Source organism: Leucoraja erinacea, chromosome 21 (genome assembly GCF_028641065.1).
Source record: "Leucoraja erinacea ecotype New England chromosome 21, Leri_hhj_1, whole genome shotgun sequence".
NCBI classification, from domain to species: Eukaryota; Metazoa; Chordata; class Chondrichthyes; order Rajiformes; family Rajidae; genus Leucoraja; species Leucoraja erinaceus.
Genome location: NC_073397.1, coordinates 32,186,754 through 32,211,823, shown reverse-complemented (window position 1 = coordinate 32,211,823; position 25,070 = coordinate 32,186,754). Strand labels below are relative to the sequence as shown.

General features: G+C 46.5%; 1 protein-coding gene across 3 annotated transcripts in view; it reads left to right on the top strand.

Annotated features, from left to right (window-relative positions):
• The window catches only part of LOC129707488 (extracellular sulfatase Sulf-2-like), a 146,802-nt gene that overhangs the window by 49,240 nt on the left and 72,492 nt on the right, over positions 1 to 25,070 (top strand). For 2 of the 3 annotated variants that reach the window (XM_055652545.1, XM_055652544.1), the window contains exon 2: positions 21,718 to 21,949. In XM_055652545.1, the coding sequence (XP_055508520.1) occupies positions 21,778 to 21,949 (172 nt within the window). In that variant the 5' untranslated portion in view covers positions 21,718 to 21,777. Of the gene's footprint in view, positions 1 to 19,246; positions 19,266 to 21,717; positions 21,950 to 25,070 lie in introns of those variants that run through there. The other variant, XM_055652546.1, reaches the window with a different exon arrangement.

Sequence of the window (25,070 nt, the reverse complement as noted above, 5' to 3'; positions counted from 1 at the left end):
GGCTTGAGGACATGAGAAGGATTTTATCCCACAAAGATATTGATTTACAGATGCTTAGAAGGTAGCGTTTCGAATAGCGACACTGCCAACTTTTACAGATTTCAATCTAGGATTGGAATATGGGTCGAATAATGAATTTCAATGAAAAATGCGAGCCAGCTCTATGAAGTGTAAATCGGTGTTGAAAAGGTCTTCGTTCAAGTTTGAATGAACCAAGAAACTAATGTTCTTGGTTTAGTTTAGTTGAGTCTTCTTCTTCTTGCGAATGAAACATAAACCAAAGGAATAGTTAGATCTCAAGCCGGGCGTTGAGCAGCCAGGTTGTTGTCTCTGCGTCAATGTCTGCCAGGCCCTGTCACAGCTCCATTTGGTGGGTGGTAGAGTGGGCACCCAGAGATGACATGGTTGGCTGCCTGTTGTTCTGCTCCGCAGTCACAGGCTGGGCTCTGGCGGAGGGAGCCCCCATCTCCACACGCTGGCATTGAAACGCCCGACTCCTGTACCAAGTCTGTTGAGCTTCACCCATGCTCCTCTGGGGAGGTCAGACCCTGGACAGCTTCTATCTGGTGTTGAGTTTAGTTTAGTTTAGAGATACAGCATGGAAACAGGCCCTTCAGCCCACCTAATCCGCACCGACCAGCGATTACCGGCACACTAATTTGATCTTGCACACTCGGGACATTTGGGAAGCTGCACGTCTTTGGAATATGGGAGGAAACCGGAACACCAGGAGAACACCCTTGTGGTCACAGGGAGAGCGTACAGCGCCCGTAGTCAGGATTGATCCCGGGTCCCTGGCGCTGTAAGGCAGCAGCTCTACCGCTGCGCCACCGTGCTGCCCTTCTGTTGTGTCATGATGAGTTGAATGCCCATCCGACCATCTTCCACCCACCATGTTCAAGACAAATTAACCGAATAGTTTCATATTTGTTTTAAGTTAGAGGGCAGAGAAATGACACGGGGATGTTTAAACATGCATCCCTTTAAGATTAGTCAATAGCAATTTCCAAGTTATTAAATTTTAAAATGTTGGCAGGGGTGTTTTCAATCATTTCCAGTACTGCCTTTAAAATATTGAAGTCCCCAGAATTAACCACTGATGCAGATGAAATGTATACTCCGCTGAAGCCAGTCCACCTTTCCTGCGGCATGTTTTAATATTTAAACATTTCTGTGTTCATGTTTTATACAGTTACTTGTGGTCTGCAATGATGATCATTGATCAACCTTAAATCATGCAAAATTGTACTCGCCAATCTTGTAAACACACACATACACATTTACACTTCAAACACTATGATTAATGGAGTGTTGTGAGATAATTAGTAGGACGTCTTAAGTGTGAAAATTAATCAGAAGACAGGTGGGAGAAAAGACATCTTGTGTGTTTTAATACATAAACAGCTTTTATCTCTTTCCTCGACGGATTCTCCGTATCATATCTCTGTCCGCACTGCGGCCTAACATCGTGGAGCCGGCGGTCCCTTTGTCAGGGGTCAACTTCAGGACGCCAACCGCGGGAGCCTGCGGACTTAACATCGTGGGACTCGCGGTCCCTTGGGTTGAGATCAACTCCGGGAGCTCCAACTGCGGGAGCTACGATCACCCCAATCGCAGGAGTTTCGATAGCCGGCTGCGGGAGTTTCGATCGCCCCGACTGCGGATGGTTCGACCGCCCCAAGAAAAGGGGGGAAAAAGATAATACGTTATTGTCTTCCATCACAGTGCGCTGTGGTGGATGTTTATGTTAATTTTTATGTATTAGTGTATCTTGTTGCTTTTTTGGTATGACTGCATGGCAAATCAAATTCCCTGTATGTTTTTACATACTTGGCTAATAAATTAATTACAATACAATACAATTATGAATGATTAAAGGATATTTCAGCAACAAATATAAAAATACAATGTTTTCTTTCTTATATCAATGTCATACGGTTATTATTTGGTATTCAGAATTCAGCTGTAAGATAGTACAGTTCCACCAATAGAATCATTTAGTGGCAGGTTTTTCTTTATTTATTTCATTGTTTTAGAATGAATAAATGTAGTAAAGACGAACTGCAGATGCTGGTTTATCGCCAAAATAGACACAAAACGATCATGTATTGTCATGTGTATGAACGAACTGCAGATGCTGGTTTAAACAGAAGATGGACACAAAAAGCTGGAGTAACTCAGCGAGACAGGCAGCATCGCTGGAGAGAAGGAATGGGTGACGTTTTGGGTCGAGACCCTCCTTCAGACTGTATTGTCTTTCCACTGACAGGAGTGCAAGCAACAAAAGCTTTTCACTGTGTCTCGGTAGACTTGACAATAAACTAAACTAAACTGAACTAAATGCTGGAGGAACTCAATTAAATCAAAAATATTTATTCAAATATTAAATTAATATGTACAGTACAGTAAAAACCAAAACAGCACCCACCGCCATGATACACCACAAATGATAAAATACTATGTAACTATCCTTGTCAAGGATGTATTTAACCCCCTGCGGTGCCTAGCGGTCCCAGAAATCCCCCAGGGTGCCGGTGGACAGCACGTTGTCCCAGGTTCTGGACTCCCCCAACATGGGGAACATTTTCCTTGCATCTAGCATGTCCAAACCCGTAAGAATTTTATATGTGTCTATAAGATCCTATCTGTGGAGTTGAAAAATTCAGCTTGTTGGATCGGTAAGTGCCAATCAGTCTCCCTGGCACAGTGCGTTGGTGCATTTCCATGCCTTACCTTCAAACTAATGGGCCTGTCCCACTTGGCGTTTTTTAGGCAACTGTCGGCGACTGTCATAGTTGTAGCAGGTTGCCGAAAAACCAGCGACAACCTACGTCATCCTGGCGCCAACCTCCGACAGCACCTACATCAGGAGAAGTCACGCTACGCTCATTGGCGCCAAACCCACTGTCACCAAAAATTTTTCAACCTGTTGAAAATTTAGCGGCAATTATAATGGCACTACGACTTTTTGCGCAACTGAGGAGCCGACTCCCGGTGACTACCGGCGAACATGTGGAGACTAACTAGTCGCCTGTAGTTGCCTAAAAACACGCCAAAGTAGAACAGGCCCATAACAAAACCTACATCAACACAACACCTCCACTAAGTTCGCAATAACCAACCTGATCTCCCGGTGGCTCAGCACTTCAACTCCCCCTCCCATTCCGAATCTGACCTTTCTGTCCTGGGCCTCCTCCATGGCCAGGGTGAGTCCCACCATAAATTGGAGGACCAGCACCTCATATTTCGCTTGGGCAGTTTACACCCCAGCGGTACGAACATTGACTTCTCCAATTTCAGGTAGTCCTTGCTTTCTCCCTCCTTCCCCTGCCCTTCCCAGCTCTCCCACAGCCCACTGTCTCCGCCTCTTCCTTTCTTCTTCCCGCCCTCTCCCCACCCCCGACATCAGTCTGAAGAAGGGTCTCGACCCGAAACGCCTATTCCTTCGCTCCATCGATGCTGCCTCACCCGCTGAAATTCTCCAGCTTTTTTGTCCACCTTTAATTGAGCACATTCATTGTGCCAGCGCTCAAAATTCTACAGCATTCCACCTCCTTTCCTCAGGTTATGTGATTTGTGCATCTACAAGGAATATTTTTTTTGGCCATTTTCCTAAGATTCATTTTTAAAAAAACCCGCCTGCAACAAATTAAACGCTTATGAAATTTGTCACTTTATTGTACACTCCAACATCGCGGGCCAAAACGACATTGTAAAAACGGGGCATGAGTGGTTTAACCACACGTTCTACAAGACTATTCATGTTGGCGCAAAGATTTCAGATCGTTAAATTGCGAGCCAGTATTTTTACAGGGAAAGGTTCTTCATTCTCGTCATTCCCCGCCCAGCAGATGGGCCGTTCTGACGTGTTGGCTGTGATAGTCCTCATGCTGAGAGATTAACTGCTCACTGCCTTCTGTTTCCTGCTCTCTGGTTGAGATCGAGCTGAGGATCCCTCCTCCGTCTCTTTACACAAGCAGCAAGTTGGAATATGTTTCCTGGCCTCTGCCTGTGCAGATGTGGATAGCGGGCTCGAGAATTGGCTTGGAGAACAATGCTGGCCTTGCCCATTACATCCGTATCTCTGCACTCTTGTTTTTTTTGCACATCCAAGTCAAACAAAAATAAATCTTCAACTGATGTTGGGAATCTTCCAAATAGCAAGGATTCTTGAGGTTGGTCAGTGCAACATTCAGTGGTGCATCGGTAGAGTTGCTGCCTCACAGCGCCAGAGACCCGGGTTTGATCCTGACTACGGGTGCTGTCTGTACGGAGTTTGTGCGTTCTCCCCGTGACCACGCCAGGGGTTTTCTCCGGCTGCTCCGGTTTCCTCCCAGAGGTTCAGGTTTGTAGGTTAATTCGCTTCGGTGAAATTGGAAATTGTCCCTAATGTGTGGGATAGTGTTAGTGTACAGGGTGATCGCTGGTCAGTGCGGATTAGATGGGCCTGGGTCGAAACCGGGTCTCTGGCGCTGTGAGGCAGCGATTCTACCGCTGCGCCACCATGCCGCGCCAAACCTCTGCAGACGTGCTGCAGAAAGTGTCCTGACAGGGCGATCACGGTGGCGTAGCGGTAGAGTTGCTACCCTACAGCGAATGCAGCTCCGTAGACCCAGGTTCGATCCCGACCACGAGTGCTGTCTGTGTGGAGTTTGTACGTTCTCCCCGTGATATGCGTGGGTCTTCCCCGAGATCTTCGGTTTCCCCCCCACACTCCAAAGACGTACAGGTTTGTAGGTTAATTGGCTTGGTAAATGTAAAAAATTTCCCTAGTGGGTGTAGGATGGTGTTAATGTGCGGGGATCGCTGGTCAACGCGGACCCGGTGGGCCGAAGGGCCTGTTTCCGCGCTGTATCTCTAAAAACTAAAACTAAAACTACAAACTAAAACCAAAACTAAGGATGCACCTCAGCATGATATGACTGGCTCGGCCGTTGACCATCTGACCATGCAGTGACCACAGCAAGCTGTATCACTCATGTCCTTCATATCCTTCCATCCAGTGTCCATCTTCACTGTGCATTGCATCAGGAAGGGTCGAGGTATCATTGGGGAGGCCGCTCTGGCCATTCCCTCTTCTACCTCCTGGGAGCAGATACAGGAGCTCAAAACCTCAGACTTCTAAACTTAAGAAAAGCTTCTTCCCCGCTGTTAACAGGGTCCTGAAGGAGAGTCTCAACCCGGAACGTCACCCATTCTTCTTGGTTTCTTGGTTTCTTGGTCCTCCAAAATATTCCAAATGGAATTTAAACTGGAGGTGGTGGAGGGAGGACTTCTCTTCAGAGACGCTGCCTGTCCCGCTGAGTTACTCCAGCATTTTGTGTCTATCTTCGGTTTAAACCGGCATCTGCTGTTCCTTCCTACAACATGCTGTCTGGCCCTCTGAGTTACACCATCTTTTTGTGTCTATCTCCTGAACCAATCACCTATTTCACACCCCCTTTATTGAGTGCTGCCGTGTACTCTTACTCATAATTCTGCCTCACTGTTTAGACTTTAGACAGTGTGGAACCAGGCCCTTCAGCCCACACCAACGATCACCCCGGATACTAGCACTATCCGACACACTAAAGGGACAATTTACAATTCACAGAAGCCGTCTAACCTACAAATCTGTACGTCTTTGGCGTTTTTGGGAGGAACGGGGAGCGCTCAGAGAAAACCCACGCGGTCACGGAGAGAACGTACAGGCAGCACCCGCAGTCAGGATTGAACCCGGGTCACTGCCGCTGTAAGGCAGCAACCGCTGCACCTTAGCTGTTGTACTTTTATCTATTTGTGGACCATTGCAATCTTTTCACCATTCTGCTGCTTGGCACTGTAGTATTTATTGTTGTAATTTTCATTACCGGATGTTCACTGTTTATGCTGTGAGCTTCATGTGAACGAGGAATTTCATTGCTCCCCGGTGTATCATTGTAATAAACTAATCTTAATCTGAATCTACTTCCAGTGTGTAAAAAGAAAATAGCGCAGTGAAGAATAAAGAAATATGGCTTGTCAGAGGCAGCACAGTGGCCCAGTTAGTGCCAGAGGCCCTGGTTCGATTCTGACCTTGGGTGCTGTCTCTGTGGAGTATGCGTGTTCTTTCTGCGCACACATGGGTTTCCTCTGGGTGCTCCAGTTCCCACCCACATCCCAAAGACTTGCTGGTTTTGTAGGTTAATTGGGGTCTGTAAATTGCCCCTCAGTGTGTAGGGTGCAGAGCTCGTGAGAACAGGTGATCGGTAATCGGTGTGGGCCAGAAGTTGTATCTGTAAACTAAACTAAAATGAATGATGGTCGATTGTCAAATTCCCTAAACAGAAACCAGATATGGTAGAAGAACCCAAAGCATCACCAGTTCTCTTTCTCCAGAAATGCTGTCTGACCCGCGTGGCACGGTGACGCAGTGGTAGAGACGCTGCCTTCCAGCGCCGGAGACCCGGGTTCGATCCCGACTATGGGTGCTGTCTGTGCGGAGTTCGTACATTCTCCCCGTGACTGCGTCGGTTTTCTCCGAGATCTGCGCTTTCCTCCCACACTCCAAAAACCTGCACGCTTGTAGGTTAATTGGCTGGGTATGAAAATGTAAATTGTCCCTAGTGTGTGTAGGAAAGTGTTAGCGTGCGGGGATCGCTGGCCGGCACGGACACGGTGGGCCGCAGGGCCTGTTTCCGCGCTGTATCTCTAAGCAAAACTAAACCAAACCCGTTGAGTTACTCCAGCACTTTGTGTCTATCTTTGGTATAAACCAGTATCTGCAGCTCCTTGATTCTACATGGTAGGAAAAAAATTGATGATTTGTTACCCATCACTTGGTTCGTATGACCCACAATTCAAATTTATGCCAGGGATTCAAAAATAATGTTGTTTTATCAGTGTGAAGATCTTCAGTGATATTACTAAGAGCTGTACACAAATAAGCACTGGGACACTGGGAGTGTACCACAAAGGATGATAAAGACTTTGAAATCAAAGGATCCTTTTTATAGACTGAAACTCTCAGCTGACAATGATAAAGTACTTCAATGCTTTTGTTTACCTGTTTAGGTGCTCTTAGATTACAACCTAATTGGCTTAGTATACAAATAAAGAATTTCGAAACACAGACAATTTCACAGTTAGTGTTTAGCTGAGAGGATGGACTGGTACTTGGTGACATTTTCAACTAACAAGATGGATTTTTATTGCTTCCAGCAATGCTGAGTAAAAATATTTATTCTGTCCATAAATCACGCTACTATCTGAATTTACTGGGACATAGCTACTGAAACGGAACCCGAATACAAAAGAGAAAGGGAAAAATAGAGTACTTGCCATTTTGATGTGGAGTCAAAATATTAGACTGGAAGTGTTAAACTGCAAAGAGTGCAGAGAAGATTGATGAAGATATTGCCGGGACTGCAGTGCTTCAGCTTACAGGGAAAGGTTAGACAATAGATAATAGACAAGAGACAATAGGTGCAGGAGTAGGCCATTCGGCCCTTCGAGCCAGCACCCCCATTCAATGTGATCATGGCTGATCATCCCCAATCAGTACCCCGTTCCTGTCTTCTCCCCATATCCCCTGACTCCGCTATTTTTAAGAGCCCTATCTAGCTCTTTCTTGAAAGCATCCAGAGAACCTGCCTCCACCGCCCTCTGAGGCAGAGAATTCCACAGACTCACAACTCTCTGTGAGAAAGAGTGTTTCCTCGTCTCCGTTCTAAATGGCTTACTCCTTATTCTTAAACCGTGGCCCTTGGTTCTGGACTCCCCCGACATCGGGAACATGTTTCCTGCCTCTAGTCTGTACAAGCCCATAACGATCTTATATGTTTCAATGAGATATCCTCTCATCCTTCTATACTCCAGAGTGTCCAAGCCCAGCTGCTCCATTCTCTCAGCACATGACAGTCCCTCCATCCCAGGAATTAACCTTGTAAACCTACGCTGGGCTCCCTCAATAGCAAGAATGCCCTTCCTCAAATTAGGGGACCAAAACTGCACACAATACTCCAGATGTGGTCTCACTAGGGCTCTGTACAACTGCAGAAGGACCTCTTTGCTCCTATATTCGATTCCTCTTGTTATAAAGGCCAACATGCCATTCGCTTTCTTCATTGCCTGCTGTACCTGCATGCTTATTCCTCGTATGTTGTAAAACATACTTGGCTAGCAGAGTTGGGCCGAAGGGCCTGTTTCCATGTTGTATAATTCGATGACTCGATATTAAACTTCAAAACTCAACGCAAATAGTTAAAATGGTGATACTTTCATGTAATCTTTTTCTATTAAATCAAAATCCCGAAATCTCTAATATTTTGGTATGGCACTGAATAGTCATTTGCAAGTCCTTCCAACAGGTTTGCAGAAAGTCGACACCAGTGAGATGAGACTTCGGTTGAAGGAATGGCAGCCGGCTCTCACTGATCTCAGTTCTGGCCGGTGCTGCAAACTTAGAGACATCTCAGTCGATAAAGATAAAGTTTCATTCTGATTCCAAGCCACTTAAATGGCTGGCCTCGATTTTAGCTTTAGCCAAATTAAACATTGAAACATAGAAACATAAACTGCTGAGGAAAAGCCATTCTGTTCTTTGGACATTGCTAGCTCTTCACTGTTGAACCTTTGTACCATAGCCCCTGCATCCTTGCTGATCATTCCTAAGTCAATGTTCATAAGTTATAGGAGCAGACGTAAGCCATTCGGCCCATCGAGTCTACTCTGCCGTTCAGCCATGGCTGATCTATCTTTCCCTCTCAACGGAATTCTTCTGCCTTTTCCCCACAACCCTTGACTCCCGTACGAATTAAGAATCTCTTGCGAAAAAAAAACCAAAGTGCTGGAGGAACTCAGCAGGTCAAACAGCATCTAGGGAGGGAATGGATAGATGACCTTTCCGGTCGGGAACTTACTACAGGTGAGAAAGGATTAGAGCAATATGGGCTTAACATAGGCAAACCAGGTTAGTGTAGTTAGGCATCTTGGTTAGTATGAATGTTTTGGACTGAAGGGTAGCACAAATCTATTTCTGAAGTATATTGGGCGGCATGGTGGCGCAGCGGGTGAGTTGCTGCCTTACAGCGCCAAACTCCCGGGTTCGATCCTGGCTACGGGTGCTGTCTGTACAGAGTTTGGACGTTCTCCCTGTGACCTGCGTGGGTTTTCTCCGGGTGCTCCAGTTTCCGCCCACACTCCAAAGACGTACAGGTTTGTGGGTTAATTGGCTTCTGTAAAATTATACATTTTGTGAGTGTTAGTGTATGGGGTGATGTCTGGTCAGCATGGACTCAGTGGGCTGAAGGGCCTGTTTCTACTCTTTACCTCTAAACTAAACTAAACTAAACTAAACAAAAATGGACTGAAACATGGCTTCCAATAATAATAATTCTTGCATTGTTAAATTGTAATCGAGAATCAATTGATAGGACAGACACAAAATGCAGGGGTAGCTCAGCGGGACAGGCAGCTTCTCTGGAGAGAAGGAATGGGTGACGTTTCAGGTCGAGACCCTTCTTCAGACTCTTATCAATAGATAGGGATGAATATGAGACTGTAAATCTAAATATAGACGTCGCCCCATTCTTTAGGGTCAGGCACTAGCTGATCATTCAGCCATTCCCTTAGAACGTCACTGATTTTCAGATTGAAAGAAGATGAAACTTACTTGGGAAGGAAAGCCGGAGGAGAGGAGAGGCAGAGAGAGCTTGGCCGGTCGCAGCGGAACAAAGGAGCGGGGGTTGTTTGATAGCCCTGCTTGTTGGAGAAGGGCAGAGATGACGTTCACAAGGTCATAAGGAAACATAGAAACATAGAAATTAGGTGCAGGAGTAGGCCATTCGGCCCTTCGAGCCTGCACCGCCATTCAATATGATCATGGCTGATCATCCAACTCAGTATCCCGTACCTGCCTTCTCGACTACCCTCTGCGGCAGAGAGTTCCAGAGATTCACCACAATAAGGGTAGAATTGGGCCATTCGGCCCATCAAGTCTGCACCGCCATTCAATCATGGCTGATCCATCTCTCCTTCCTGACCCCATTCCCCTGCCTTCTCCCCCTAACCTCTGACACCCGTACTAATCAAGAATCTCTCTATCTCTGCCTTAAAAATATCCACTGACTTGGCCTCCACAGCGTTCCGTGGCAAAGAATTCCACAGATTTACCACCCTCTGATTAAAGAAATGAAAAGCGGGGCATGAGCCCAGAGAGGGAGAAGACATTTGAATTGTGAAACTCAAGGTGAGGGAAGTTGCGAATTGTGTAACTGGTGGAAGGAATGTGGGTGGAAAGGGAGGGGGAGTCTGGGAGGTGTAAAGTGTGGGCGGAAGGGAAGGGGGAGTGCTTAGCCCTAACTCCGGTTGCCAAGCTAACTAGTGTGCTACAGCAACGAGCTTTTCACAAAAAAATATAGATCACACACTGGGACTAAATGTCACTGGCAGGTTTACTGAGGATAGAATGCTAAGTGGGATTATGAGTGGGAGGAAATGTGTGAAGAGAATTTGCGGAGATTGCGAAAACATGGCAGATGGAATATATTGTGTAAAAAATGTGAAGCGGATAAATTAACACCTTTGTAAATTGGTGGACGGAACGGAAAGGCAAAGCATTTTTTAAATGGTTAGATGGTGTTGCATCTGCGAAGGAACCTCGGTCTCCTTGTTTAGTTCAGAGATTCAGGGTCGGGATCGAACCCGGGTCTCCAGCGCTGCATTCGCTGTAAGGCGACAACTCTACCCCTGCGCCACCGTGACACCGCCCCTTAATTAGTTTAGTTTAGTTTGGAGATACAGCGCGGGAACAGGCCCATCGAGTCCTGGCCGACCAGCGACCCTCGCACACTAACACAATCCTACACACACAAGGTACCATTTACAATTTTACCAAAGCCAATGAGCCTACAGACCTGTACGTCTTTGGGGTGTGGGAGGAAACCAGAGATCTCGGAGAAAGCCCACACAGGTCACGGGGAGAATGTACAAACTCCGTACAGACAGCGCCCGTAGTCGGGATCGAACCCGGGTCTCTGGCGCTGCCGATGCGCCACCGTGCCGCCCCTTGTTTTGTTCCAATGTCACCACAGTGCTGGAGCAGCTTGACAGAGATGCCATTAGCTCCAGAACACACAGTCTTCAGCTACACAGCGAGGATTTTGTTAGTCTTTAGTCTTTGCTGTATCCAGTACTCTCTGCGGTTACCCAGTAGTGCATGGCTTGAGTGGGATTAGCTCAACATTGATGCTGCGGTTCTGAGCAGGAGCCTGAAACGAGCCATCTGTCCGGTAATTCTGTCAACAATGGTTGTCACCTCTGCAGTGTAACTTTCCTCTTTGATAATGGACACAAATTGCTGGAGTAACTCAGCGGGTCAGGCAGCATCTCTGGAGAAAAGGAATGGCTGACTGCTCGGGTCGAAACCCTTCTTTAGACGGAGGGTCGGGGGTGGGGGGGGAGGGAATTTAGAGGTTCAGAACAAAACCAGAGCCGGCACCTATGACCAAGGAAAGATAGAACCCACAATGGTCCGTTGTTGGCTGTGGAAGAGATGATGTCAAAGGGATGTTTGGATGTGAACAGTGGAACTAGCAGGATGACTAGGGTGGGAGAGGGGCAGAGAGAGTAGGAATTTGTAGCACTTGAAATTAGAGAAATCGGTGTTCATAACACTGGGATGCAAACTGCCCAGGCGAAATATGAGGTGCTGTTCCTCCAATTTGTTCTGGGTCTCACCCTGACAGTGGAGGAGGCCCAGGACAGAAAGGTCAGTGTGGGAATGGGAAGGGGAGTTAAAGCATTTAGCAACTTGGAGATCATGTAGGCCAAGGCGGACTGAGCATAATTGTACGATGAGCTCTCTCTGATATGCTGGCCTCCACCAACAGTAGAGATGTCCATAGTCTCCTTCTCCTTCTCCTTCTCCTCCTCCACCTCCACCTCCTTCTACGAGGTGTTTACATTTCACTGCCATTCACAACTCAATATGCAATGCCCCTGTCCCACTTAAGAAACCTGAACGGAAACCTCTGGAGACTTTGTGCCCCACCCAAGGTTCCCGTGCGGTTCCCGGAGGTTTTTGTCAGTCTCCCTACCTGCTTCCACTACCTGCAACCTCCGGCAACCACCTGCAACCTCCGGGAACCGCACGGAAACCTTGGGTGGCGCGCAAAGTCTCCAGAGGTTTCCGTTCAGGTTTCCTAGGTGGGACAGGGGCATAAGGATACCCGGTCTTTGATTTGATCTGTTAATAAAATGTCCACTCAGGTCTGCTTACAGCATTCCTCACTTTAATGTGCATTCTGCGCTGCACCTTCATCTAGCTGACATTTAGTTTACAGCGCGTAATGATGAGAGTACTGCCTCCGCTGTAAGCTTGCATGCTGTGCTGTGGCATCATAAGCTTGGCATTTCCGTTTTCCATTTGCCTGGGATGCCAGCGTTGGCATTCGCTTCTATACCCTTTAGTTAACAAAAGCTTTGTTCAAGAGTCATAGAGTCATACAGTGTGGAAAAAGGCCCCTTCGGCCCAACTTGCCCCCGCCGACCAACACGCCCCACCTGCTCCAGCTCCCACCTCCCCTAAAAGATAGACACAAAATGCTGGAGAAACTCAGCGAGTCGGGCAGTATCTCTGGAGAAAAGGAACAGGTGACATTTTGGGCTCTTCAAGGAGTCTGAATTCTGAAGAAAGGGCCCCAACCCAAAACATCACCTATCCATGTCCTCCAGAGATGCTGCCTGACCCGTGAGTTACTCCAACATTTTGTCTAATTTTTTGAATAATTTTTGTCATTTTGCTACTAAAATAATCCATGGTAACCAGTTATTTAAAAAAAAAAGTAATAGCACAATATCCTGAAGAGCCAAGCTGTGATATAATTGCAGCAGCTTTATCAATCACCACTTTGTTTTTCTCTCCATTAATCCACTGGAACACCCACAGTTCATTAAATCCACATTGGTTTCTAAGCATTTGCAGCTGGTTCCCACAGCTTTCCATTTATTATGTTTGAGCCAATTACTTGGGAATCAGCTAAAGTCTGTTTTTTAGCACTTGGCTAAATTTTTCCTTTTAGGTAATGCAGTAATCAATAACTAACGGAGCAGATCGGGTCGATTTGTTTTTTATGCAAAGTTCGATGTATCTAATGAAGCCGTGCTTCACTGGTTTAATGAGAGTCTTTCAATGGACTGAAGGGCCTGTCCCACTTGGGAGTCATTTGCGCGTCATTTACGCAACATCATGGTGCGCATTACACGTGCATGGTTCGCGGTGAGGTAGGGAGTGATGCGCAGACGCGCGCGGCGCCCCAGGATTTTGGGATGCACAAAATCTTTGCGCGCCATCTGCGTCACGTGCAAATGACGCCCAAGTGGGACAGGCCCTTGACCCAGAGTGGAATACATTTAGTTACTGATCCGTCTGAGTCAAATTTGACAGTTTGGTTCCAGTCTACACCTGACCTCTTGAGTTCATATGTTTTAGGAGCAGAATTAGGCCAGTCAACCCACAAGTCTACTCCACCATTCAATCAATGCTGATCTATCTCTCCCTCTCAACCCCATGTTCCTGCTTTCTCCCCGTAACCCCTGACACCCGCGCAAGTCAAGACTCTATCAATCTCCGTCTTAAAAATATCCATTGACTTGGCCTCCACCGCCTTCCATGAGCTTCCAATCTGCCTACAGATCAGTGAGATTGTTGTAATACATAAGTACACAAAGTACATATGTATGATATGTGTACACATGACAAGAAGATCATACGTATGCCCAGCGGTCGCGGAAATCCCCCAGGGTGCCCATGGATGTCACGTAGTCCCTCTCGAGCACCATACGGGCACGGACGTAACCCCAGAGACAATGCTAACTCTTTGTGTAGGAAGTAACTGCAGATGCTGGTTTACCCCGAAGTTGCACACAAAAAGCTGGAGTAACTCCGCAGGTTTAGCTCCGTTCAGTTTAGTTTAGAGATACAGCGCGGAAACAGGCCCACCGGGTCTGGCAAACCCAGCGGGACTGGCAGTTTCCTGGAGAGAAGGAATGGGTGACGTTTGGGGTCGAGACCCTTCTCCAGACCGAGAGTCTTCAGGGGAGAGTTCTTTCTTTCCGGGATCTTGTCCAGTGACCATTGCCCACTACCGCTACCTCCTCTCCGGTTCCCAGCGTTCCGGGTCAAGCAGGGGCCGGGCTCGGCGGCTTCCCTCTCCCGGTTCTGCGGCGGGTGAGCCAAGCCAGGGTATGGCCGCAGCTCACCGGGACCATCTGCGGCACACAGCTCACCGGCACCCACAATGCCCGTGCCAAAGATGATGCCAAGACTGATTCTCAACCACATGCACGCAATCTACATCCTTGCATTCCTTGCATATCTCAAAGTCTCTTAAACGCCCCTATCATATCTGCCTCCACCACCACCCGCAGCAAACCAGTTCAGGAACTCACTACCTGTGTAAACATCAAAGCTTACCCCACACATCTCCTTTAAACTTTGTTTAAGAAGGAACTGCAGATGCTGGAAAATCGAAGGTACACAAAGATGCTGGAGAAACTCAGCGGGTGCCGCAGCATCTATGGAGCGAAGGAAATGGGCAATGTTTCGGGCCGAAGCCCTTCTTTGGATTTCATCTTCAGTCTGAAGAAGGGTTTTGGCCCGAAACGTTGCCCATTTCCTTCGCTCCGTAGATGCTGCTGCACCCGCTGAGTTTCTCCAGCATTTTTGTGTACCTTCCTTTAAGCTTTGCCCCTCTCACCTTTGTGCTGTGATTTTTTTTTCCATCCTGGGGAAATAGGCTCTGACTGTCCAGTTTTAACAAGGCTCAATATTTTACTTGTGTCTCTGAAGGGGTGGGACTGGAATGACGACAAGTCAGCTGTAGAGGCACCCACCACACCATGGGATGTGCTCGATGTAGTTTACAAGACGGGCCACATCGGGAGCAGAAATAGCACTAATTTGTGGCCCCCACTTCAATAGCTAAGTCCAGTATCATCAAACACAGCCTCATAGCCGAGAAGTTGTTCAGGAAATACCATCATTTGGTGCTTATCTCACATCAATTGCACAGGGAGAAAGCTTTACCTGAAGACCCCTTGGTTAATTTGCAGAATGGGCTGAATCATAAGGTCATAAGTGAAAGGAGTAGAATTAGGCCATTCGGCCCATCGAGTCTACTCCGCCATTCAATCATGGCTGATCTATCTCTCCCTCTCAACCCCATTCTCCTGCCTTCTCCCCATAACCTCCAACACCCGTACTAATCAAGAATCGACCCATTGGGAAGAAGGTACAGGAGTCTGAAAACCCTGATCTCCAAGTTCAGGAACATCTTCATCCCAACACCCATCAGGTTCTTGAACGCCAACCAAACTACAAACTGTTTTGGTTGTACTAGGAACTTTGGGTTTTGGCTTTGTTTTACGCTAACGTTGTTTTTTTATTTATTTAACTTTTTTTGGTTTGATTTTGAGTTTAGTTTATTATTTTTATATACATCGAGGTACATTGAAAATCTTTTTGTTGCGTGCTATCAAGCCAGTCAGCGAAAAGACTTGATTACTGTAAAGGGACTTAGTCTGACACACTGTAGCCTGTACTTGAGTCTTTATTATAGCACATGGCACACACGTCCAAGCACTGGCTGCACCCAGCCTTCAGGCGTACCAGGACAAAATGGGAGGAGGAGAGGGGAGGAGATCATAGTTATACTGATATGAGAGGGCGTGTTAATGGTGATGAGGTAGCTACATTATAGGTTGCATGCATAAACCATCTACAATTACATTCAAGTTGTCCACACAGATACAGAGGATAATGTTGAGTGCAAGATAAAATCCAATAATATCCCATTAATGATAGTCCGAAGGTCTCCAGTAAGGTAGTTTACACCCCAGCGGCATGAACATTGACTTCTCTAACTTCAGCTAGCCCTTGCTTTCTCTCTCTCTCCATCCCCTTCCCCTTCCCAGTTCACCCACTAGTCTTCCTGTCTCCGCCAACATTCCATCTTTGCCGTGCCCCCTCCCATGACATCAGTCTGAAGAAGGGTCTCGACCCGAAACGTCGCCCATTCCTTCTCTCCAAAGGTAGATGGCACGTCAGGACCGCTCTCAGGAACCTGAGAGTGCGGATCAGTTGCCTGATAACTACTGGGAAGGAACTATCCCTGGATCTGGAGGTGGGTGTTTTCAAAGGTAGACACAAAAATGCTGGAGTAACTCGGTGGGTTATGTGTTTTCAAACTTCTCTACCCGATGAGAGATTTGACTATGTGTATCCAGTGAGTTGCTGTTTACAGACCAGTTTATGCTGCTGCAAGAAAGAATGTCATTGTTCCATTTTGGTACATCTGGCAATAGAGCACTATCGATCTGTTACACTGTGCTCGACTTTGAGACCAGAGGGATAGGGATGGGATGTTTACAGCACTGAAAAAGAAAAAAAATACCTCCAGTTGTGTCTGCCAGCCAATCCCAATGCGTGGTGGATGAAGCTGTGGGCAGTACGTTCTGGTAGATCAGAGAACCTTTAAAAGATCTGCTCGATGTGAGGTGTGAGGCACATTCATTGCTGAGGCCAACAATCAACTTACGTGGGAGTATGTGATAACATTCAAGCTTGGGGAAGCGCGCCAAGACAAGGCTCCCTCGTTTACACAGGATGTCATTTATTTAATTGATAGAATTCAAATTTGCTCGTTGCCATGGCGGGGTTTGAACTCTTGAACTGAATCATTAATGCAGGTCTCTGAGCTATTGGCCAGGTAACATCATCACCATGCTGTTAAACCCTGCAAGTAGGAAGAAAATTAAAGAGGTCACTTGAGTATAGAAGTTGGGAGGTCGTGTAGCAGTTAAAAAAGTTCATAGGGTCCTGGAGGTGAAGTAGGCCATTCGGCCCATCAAGTCTACTCCTCCATTCAATCGTGGCTGATCTATCTTTCCCCACTCAACCCCATTCACCTGCCTTTGACCCATATCCCCTGATCCCCCTACTAGTCAAGAATCTGTCAATCTCCGCCTTAAAAATATCCATTGATTTGGCCTCCACAGCTGCCCGTGGCAATGAATTCCACAGATTCACCACCCTCTGACTAAAGAAATTCCTTCTCATCTCCTTTCTAAAAGGACGTCCTTTTATTCTGAAGCCATGGCTTCAGGTCCTAGACATTGGTGAGGCCACATTTAGAGTATTGTGTTCAGTTCTGGGCACCATGTTAGAGGAAAGATGGTGTCAAACTGGAAAGGGTGCAGAGAAGATTTACAAGGATGTTGCACAGGGCTAGCGAGCATGAGATAGGGAGAGGTTGAGCAGGCTAGCACTTTATTCCTTGGAGTGCAGGAGGATGCGGGGTGATCTTGTCGAGGTGAACAAAATCATGAGAGGAGTAGATCCAGTAGACACACACAATCTCTTGCCTGGAGTAGGAGAATTGTGAACCAGAGGACATAGATTTAAGGTGAGAGGGGAAAGATTTAGCCTGAGCATTAGGGGTAACTTTTTCACACAAAGGGAGGTGAGTGTATGGAATCAGCTGTTGAGGCAGGTACTATTGCAATGTTTAAGAGACATTTGGACACATACATGGATAGGACAGGTTTAGAGGGATATGGGCCAAATGCAGGCAGGCGGGACTAGTGTAGATGGGACACAATGGTCGATTTGGACAAGTTGGGCCGAAGGGCCTGTTTCCACACTGTATGAGACTATGGCACTGGGTTAGTATGATGCTCATGAGTTAAGATGCAGGAAGAATATGGGTTAAATATGTAAGCATCGATCGAGTAGAAGCAAATGACGCTTAAGAAGTGACAGACTTCACATGTTATCAATTGTTATTTAATCAGGTTCAGCACATTGGTCTATACTTTAGACTTTAGAGATTCAGCGTGGAAACAGGCCCTTCGGCCCACCGAGTCCGCACCCGCCAATGATCACCCCAGACATTAGCACAGTCCTACACACATGTAGGAAAACCCATGTAGTCACAGGGAGAACGTGCAAACTCCATACAGACAGCAGCCGTAGTCAGGATCCAACCTGGGGTCTCTGGTGCTGTAAGGCAGCAACTCTAGTTCCGCACCACTGTGCTGGACATAAAGCGAATGATATATAAGGATTAATTAATAAAACAATTAGCTTAACAGTTATTGAACAGCCACCGCCAATTGGAAAAAACAACATTTGTCAGGTTTTATGGATAGAATCCATAATCTAATTAATCTGAAGTACAAAGCAGATTGGGCGGGAACAAACTATTGATTGCCATCCTGCAAATGCAATACTTTGATTTTGCTTTTAGATTAAGGGATACGATACGGTCATTTCTAAAGGACAGCGGCAGAAGAGATATAACTGTCACAGTGGCGCAGCGGTAGAGCTACGGCCTTGCAGCGCCAGAGACCCATGTTCGATCCTGACCACGGGCACTGTCTGTATGGAGCGTGGTTTTTCTCTGAGATCTTCGGTTTCCTCCCACATTTCAAAGACATACAGGCTTGTAGATTAATCGGCTTGGTGTAAATGTGAAATTGTCCCTAGTGTGTGTAGGGTAATGTTAATATGCGGGGATCGCTGGTCGGTATACGGTACAGACTCCGTGGGCCGAAGGGCCTGTTTCCCCTCTGTATCTCTAAACTAAACTAATCTAAATACAACTGAACCAAACTCAAGTACAATGGGTGGAGCAAAGGGAACAATCCCAGCAAACAAGGAGAACAATGTTGGGTTGTATTGTAGACAAAAGGAACTGCAAGTGGTGGTTTACATAAAAAGACACAAAGTGCAGGGATCACCTCCAGATTGAGGGACAGTTTCTTCCCGGCTGTTATCATGCAACTGATCAATCCTATCACCAACTGAACTAAATAAAGGAACACATTAAAACATTAGCATTGGAGAGAGAATAAGACGAGTGCTTGAAAGCAAAGTGTTAAAAAACATTTAGCCAATGAAGTGGAGCACTGATCGGGTTTAATGTTAAAGCTGCTCCAATGATTTTGCTGCTCTCCAAGGATTAAAGCCAGTCTAATATAGATGCCTGGATGTTTTATTGTCATTCGGCACTTGAAGCCCCAGTGGAATGTACACTGGTAAAATAAATCTTCTAGTATATCCGCAAGATACAAGGCGGTAAATTGCAAAGCCTGCCCTTCGTGAGGCTGAAGGTTCAGGAGCTAAAGGAGAGGATTTCAACTTGTGCAGTGGTCAGAACTGTCTGACTAATAGTCTCCGGACTAAACACAGCAAGGCTGGACTGAGAGCTCAGCAAATGGACGCCGTGGTCTGCCCTCAACAACAGGTAACGATTAGAAATGTCAATGAGGGTGTTTAACGATGTAGGTTCACTGGGTTTTAGCACCCAGCTGGATGCTAGTAATTGATGTGTTTGAGGAAATTGCTTCACACAGCCTGAGTAACGAGGGTGGTTCTGAAACAGCACAGCCCACTGCAGCATCAATGGGGAATGCGGTCATGTGGACTCGGAGTTTCTACTAGTCTGAAGAAGGGTCTCGACCCGAGACGCCACCCATCCCTTCTCTCCAGAGACGCTGCCTGTCCCGCTGAGTTACTCCAGCATTGTGTGTCTATTTAGAGTTTCTACTTTTATTTTGCTGACATAAAACGATTTCAAAAGTTGACGGTCTGTTGTAGAGTGTAGTACCACGATTATGGAAAAAGTTTATAAAAAACTTCAAAATGAAATGCGAGGAAATGTAATCTGCAGTTCTCCGATGTGTTGACCTTCAGATGATTAGTATTAACAATGCTGCATTTTCTGTAAACATACGATACATATGATGCATACAGCAGGTTGGGACACAAAGTGCTGGAGTAACTCAGCGGGTCAGGCAGCATCGATGGAGAGCATGGGCAGGTGACTTTTCAGGCAGGGATGCCTCTTCAGGCTGATAAGCATTTGCTGTGTTCTCACTCTAGATGCTTATCAGTCTGAAGAAGGGTCCCGTTCCGACTCGAAATGTCACCTATCCATGTTCTCCATTAATGCTGCCTGACCTGTTGAGTTACTCCAGCACATTGTATCCAATTGTGTATTAAGCAGCATCTGCAGATCTTTGATTCTACAGCAGATTGGTTATGGAAGCTAATCGGTGATTGAAGCAATTCCCTGCTCCGCACTCGGTTTCTCCTATGAAAATGAGGTCACTTTGTTAACACTGAACCCACCACACCTTCAGTTTCAAGGTCAGTTTCTTCCCAGCTGCTATCAGTCAACTAAACCATTTCCCAACAACTAGAGAACAGTCCTGAGCTACCATCTACCTCGGACTATCTTCAATCGGACACTACTGGGACTTTATCTTGCGTTAAACGTTATTCCCTTTATCATGTATCTGTACACTGTGGACGGCTCGATTGTAACCATGTATTAGCACGCAACAAAAGCCTTTCACTGCACCTCGTTACACGTGACAATAAATGTAACTCAACTCAACAACTGGCTTGACAATCATTTGCTAGAATGACAATCTAACTCTGGGCATTCGTGTAGATTTATTGACATAAAGCTATTGGACTTGCCTCGAGTTTAAGAGTTTAGTTTTAGAGATACGTGCGGAAATAGGCCCTTCAGCCTACCACGACAACGTCTACCATCGATCTCTGTACACTGGTTCTATGTTTTCCTACTTTTGCATCCGCTCCCCACACAAAAGGGGATGATTTACATAGGCAGCTTACTGCACAAACCTGTACGTCTTTAGAATGTTGGTGGAAACCGGAGCACCCAGAGGAAACCCACGCAGTCACGGGGAGAACGTACAAACTCTGAACAGACAGCACCTGTCGCCAGGATTGAACCTGGGTGTCTGGCGCTGTGAGGCAGCAATTCTATCACTGTGCCGCTGAGCTGCCCAGCCTCCTAGTTAACTCAAAAGACATCCTAATCCTAGCTAAAACCAATTTAGGTTTGGAAGGTTAATTCCCGGGATGGCAGGACTGTCATATGTTGAAAGAATGGAGCGACTGGGCTTGTATACTCTGGAATTTAGGATGAGAGGGTATCTCATTGGAACATAAAAGATTATTAAGGGATTGGACACGCTAGAGCAGAGGTGTCAAACTCGAGGCCCGCGAAGGTGTCCGATCCACCCGCGGGATGATTTCCCCGTTGCCAGAGCGGGCTGCGGCTGTCCGCGGTGTCGGATCGGACTGCGTTCGGAATCGGAATCCGGTGCGCGTGAAGTCGCATTTTGCCCGTGACCTAAAATGAGTTTGACACTTCCTGTGCTAGAGGCAGGAAACATGTTCCCGATGTTGGGGGAGTCCAGAACCAGGGGCCACAGTTTAAGAATAAGGGGTAGGCCATTTAGAATGGAAACCCTTCCACCCAGAGAGCTGTGAATCTGTGGAATTCTCTGCCTTAGAAGGCAGTGGTGGCCAATTCTCTGGATGCTTTCACGAGAGAGTTAGATAGATCTCTTTAAGATAGTGGAGTCAGGGGATGTGGGGAGAAGGCAGGAACGGGGTACTGATTGTGGATGATCAGCCATGATCACAGTGAATGGCAGTGCTGGCTCGAAGGGCCAAAAGGTCTACTCCAGACCCTGTTGTCTTTTCATCTTGAAATGGCTCAACATTATACTACATTTTTGTACTAATCTGTAAGTCAAATGTAAAAGAGAGGAAGTGGCAGATGGAGGCAGTTTCCTCAGTCCACAATCTCAATAGAAAGGTTACATATTGTGTGCATCTTGACAAATGCTACATCATTCTTTCCTTTCAAATTGCAGGAGCCAGCCTAGATAAAGGGAAGATTCGCTGGAAGGTCACGAGAAGTGAAGGGAAACACAATGTCACATTCAAGGCTTGTGCTGGGATTGATCGTGCTGGGGGTCACGGCCTTTCTGAGTCCGAGTCGGGCTCTGCTCTCTCAACGACTGAAAGGTCGCTTTCAGCGAGATCGCAAGAACATCAGACCAAATATTATCCTCATCTACACAGATGACCAGGACGTGGAACTTGGTGAGATGATTCAAGCACGCCGCAATGGTTTTGAACATTGAATTCTCCAATTTTAATTAACATCCCACTTTCCTTCCCCCCCCTCCACCCCCCCCCCCCCCCCCCCCCCCCCCCTTCCTCTCCCCCCTCCCCCCCCCACCCCCCCACCCTTCCCCCCCCCCCCCCCCCACCAAACACAGTACACACACAATTCAATGATTTAAAGTTTATTTTAATTTAATTCAAGTTCACAAGTTTATTGGCCAAGTATGTACACATACAAGGAATTTGCCTTGGTGCTCTGCTCGCAAGTAACAATGCGGCACACAGTAAACCATTAAGAACAAAACATCACCCTCTATCTTACCCCTCTTTCTCCTCTGAAGCTAGACATAAAAAAGCTGGAGTAACTCAGCAGGTCAGGCAGCATCTCTGGAAGAAAAGTAATCGGTGACCCTCTCAGCTGTATCCACCTATCACTTGCCCCACCCCCATCACATTTCCAGCGTTGCAGCGTCTGTCTACTTCTCCTTGTGTACGGTGTGCGCAGCCTAAAGTTGTAGGTCAACTTGTTCTATTTGATCTTTCGTTGGTGCACACCGGGTTGATTACATTAAGGGCCTGTCCCACTTGGCCGTCGTTTCCGCGTAATTTAGGTGACATCATTTACGCGTCACGACGCACGACACGCACATCGTGACGCGCACGTGATGCGCGTATGGTGCACATTAGGCGGCATGGTGCGTGATGACATAGGCTATGCCGTGCGGTTGCACGTGGCGTCGTAGGATTTATCGATGTACAAATTCTTTGCGCGCCATCTGAGTGACGCGCAAATGACGGCCAAGTGGGACAGGCCCTTTAGTCGAAATAGGGTGGACCACGTGAAGGTTGCAATCTACCACCCCGGCAGCATCTAGTGGAAGGAATGCATCAGCGACGTTTTGAATCGGGACCCTTCTTCAGATGGACGAAGGCTTCTAGACCAAAGCATCGCCTTTGCATTCCTTCAACAAGTGCTGCCGGTCCCATGAGTTCCTCCAGCACCTTGTGTTTTACTCGAGATTCCAACATCTGTTGTTCCTTGTGCCTCGGTCATGAGGTCATAAGGAATAGCCATAGAATTAAGCCATTCGGCCCATCAAGTCTACTCCGCTGATCTGTCTCTCCTTCCTAACCCCATTCTCCTGCCTTCTGCCCATACCCTCTGACACCCGTACTAATCAAGAATCTATCTATCCCTGCCTTAAAAATATCCGCTGACTTGGATTCCACAGTCTTCTGTTGCAAAGAATTCCACAGACTCACCACCCTCTGACTGAAGAGATTTCTCCTCATCTCCTTCCCAAAGGAACGTCCTTCAATTCTCCCACTAATGGACACGTCCCCTCCACACCCACTCTATCCAAGCCTTTCGCTATTCTTGCTCTTTATCTTTCACATGGTGAACCTGCTATCAATGCTAACCTTCCGCCCACCAAACAAGCAAGCATGATTACACGGATCTCAGCTGAAATGTTGAGAAGACCAAAGAGATAACTCTCAGTACAACTCGCTTCTAGAGATAACATACAAATTTGTTATAGCTCTTTTAAATAATCATTTAGAAACGCAATTAAAATGCATGCATTTTCAGCATCAAACTGCGCTGTACATGTATTCCATGTTAATGACGTTAACTGACCTAAAGCAAGTCTGCTTCCATCACTGTAATATATATTGACTTAATGTGTATCCTGCAAACTAATGTCTTTGCATCAGTTTGAAATATTGCAATAATCATCACTAATTTACTAACTTTTTTATTGCCAAATATATACCAGCCCCTCCAGATTCATTCAGTTAGTCCCACAGCAATGAAAATGTCAGCATTTTTATTATATTCCAACACAAATTATATATGATGGGGATTCAGCACAGTGACAAACCTTGGCTAAAATAGATTATGGCTTTTTTTAGGATTTTGATACAATTGCAAATGCATCAGATATTTGTCACATACAGTGAGGACTCTTGCTTTATTTTTTAATAATGAAGGTCAGCCAATTTAATACTTTGACCCACTAAAAAAAGGAGCAATGTTATATTGCGTTTAAAAAGACCATTGCAAAAATATTAAGGAGGTAAAGTCCTTAGGTTGGGGGGGATATGGGCCAAACGCAGGCAGGTGGGACTAGTGTAGCTGGGACATGTTGGCCGGTGTGGGCAAGTTGGGCCGAAGGGCCTGTTTCCGCACTGTATCACTCTATGACCCTATGACTCTAGAGAGTCAGGCAAGAGTGATTTTTGGATATGTGAGCATTATTTCAACAGCTTAAGCTAATCACATTTATTAAATTTTATCAAATATTTCCCAAAATTGTGCATATGGGAAAAGAAACGAGGCTGAAATTAGATGTCCAATTAAATTCAGAGGTGAGAAAAGAGTCAATGGCAATCACCTAGAAATGTACCATTAGTCTCGCAGTTTGAGATGGGATTAGCACGGCAAAAGGTGCTTGTAAGGGTTTGTCCTGTCATGCAGCACAGGAACAGACTCTTTAACCCACTGAGTTCTTGTTAACCACCAATTAATTAGATTAGATTAGATTAGATTCGTTTATTGTCATTCAGACCTTTCGGTCTGAACGAAATTTTGTTTCCCTGCAGTCATACATATAATTTTAAAAAATGACAAAAACACATAGTCAACACAAATTTAACATCCACCACAGTGAGTTCACCAAACACCTCCTCACTGTGGTGGAAGGCAAAATCTTAAAGTCTCTGGCTCTTCCCTCTTTGTTCTCCCTCTGCGCCGAGGCGACGGTTCAAACTCCGCGGGTGGTCGCTGCCTCGCCACAGCTCAGAGGCCGAGTCGGGTCTCCGCTGCCGCTGCCGCTGCCGCCACTACAGCTCCGTTGCCGCCAGCTCCGCCATTAGGCCTCGGCGCAGACGGAGACGGGGGATACGACCGAAGAAAAAGTCGCATCCCCCGAAGGAAGAGGCCAAAGCATTGTTTCTCCCACCCCACCCACATACATACACAACTTAATAAAACAAAATTAACTAAAACATGACAAGGAACAAAACGAAAGAAAGAAAAAAAGCAGATGGACTGCAGATGGGCCGCAGCTGTTAAGCCAACGCCGCCATCTTGGAG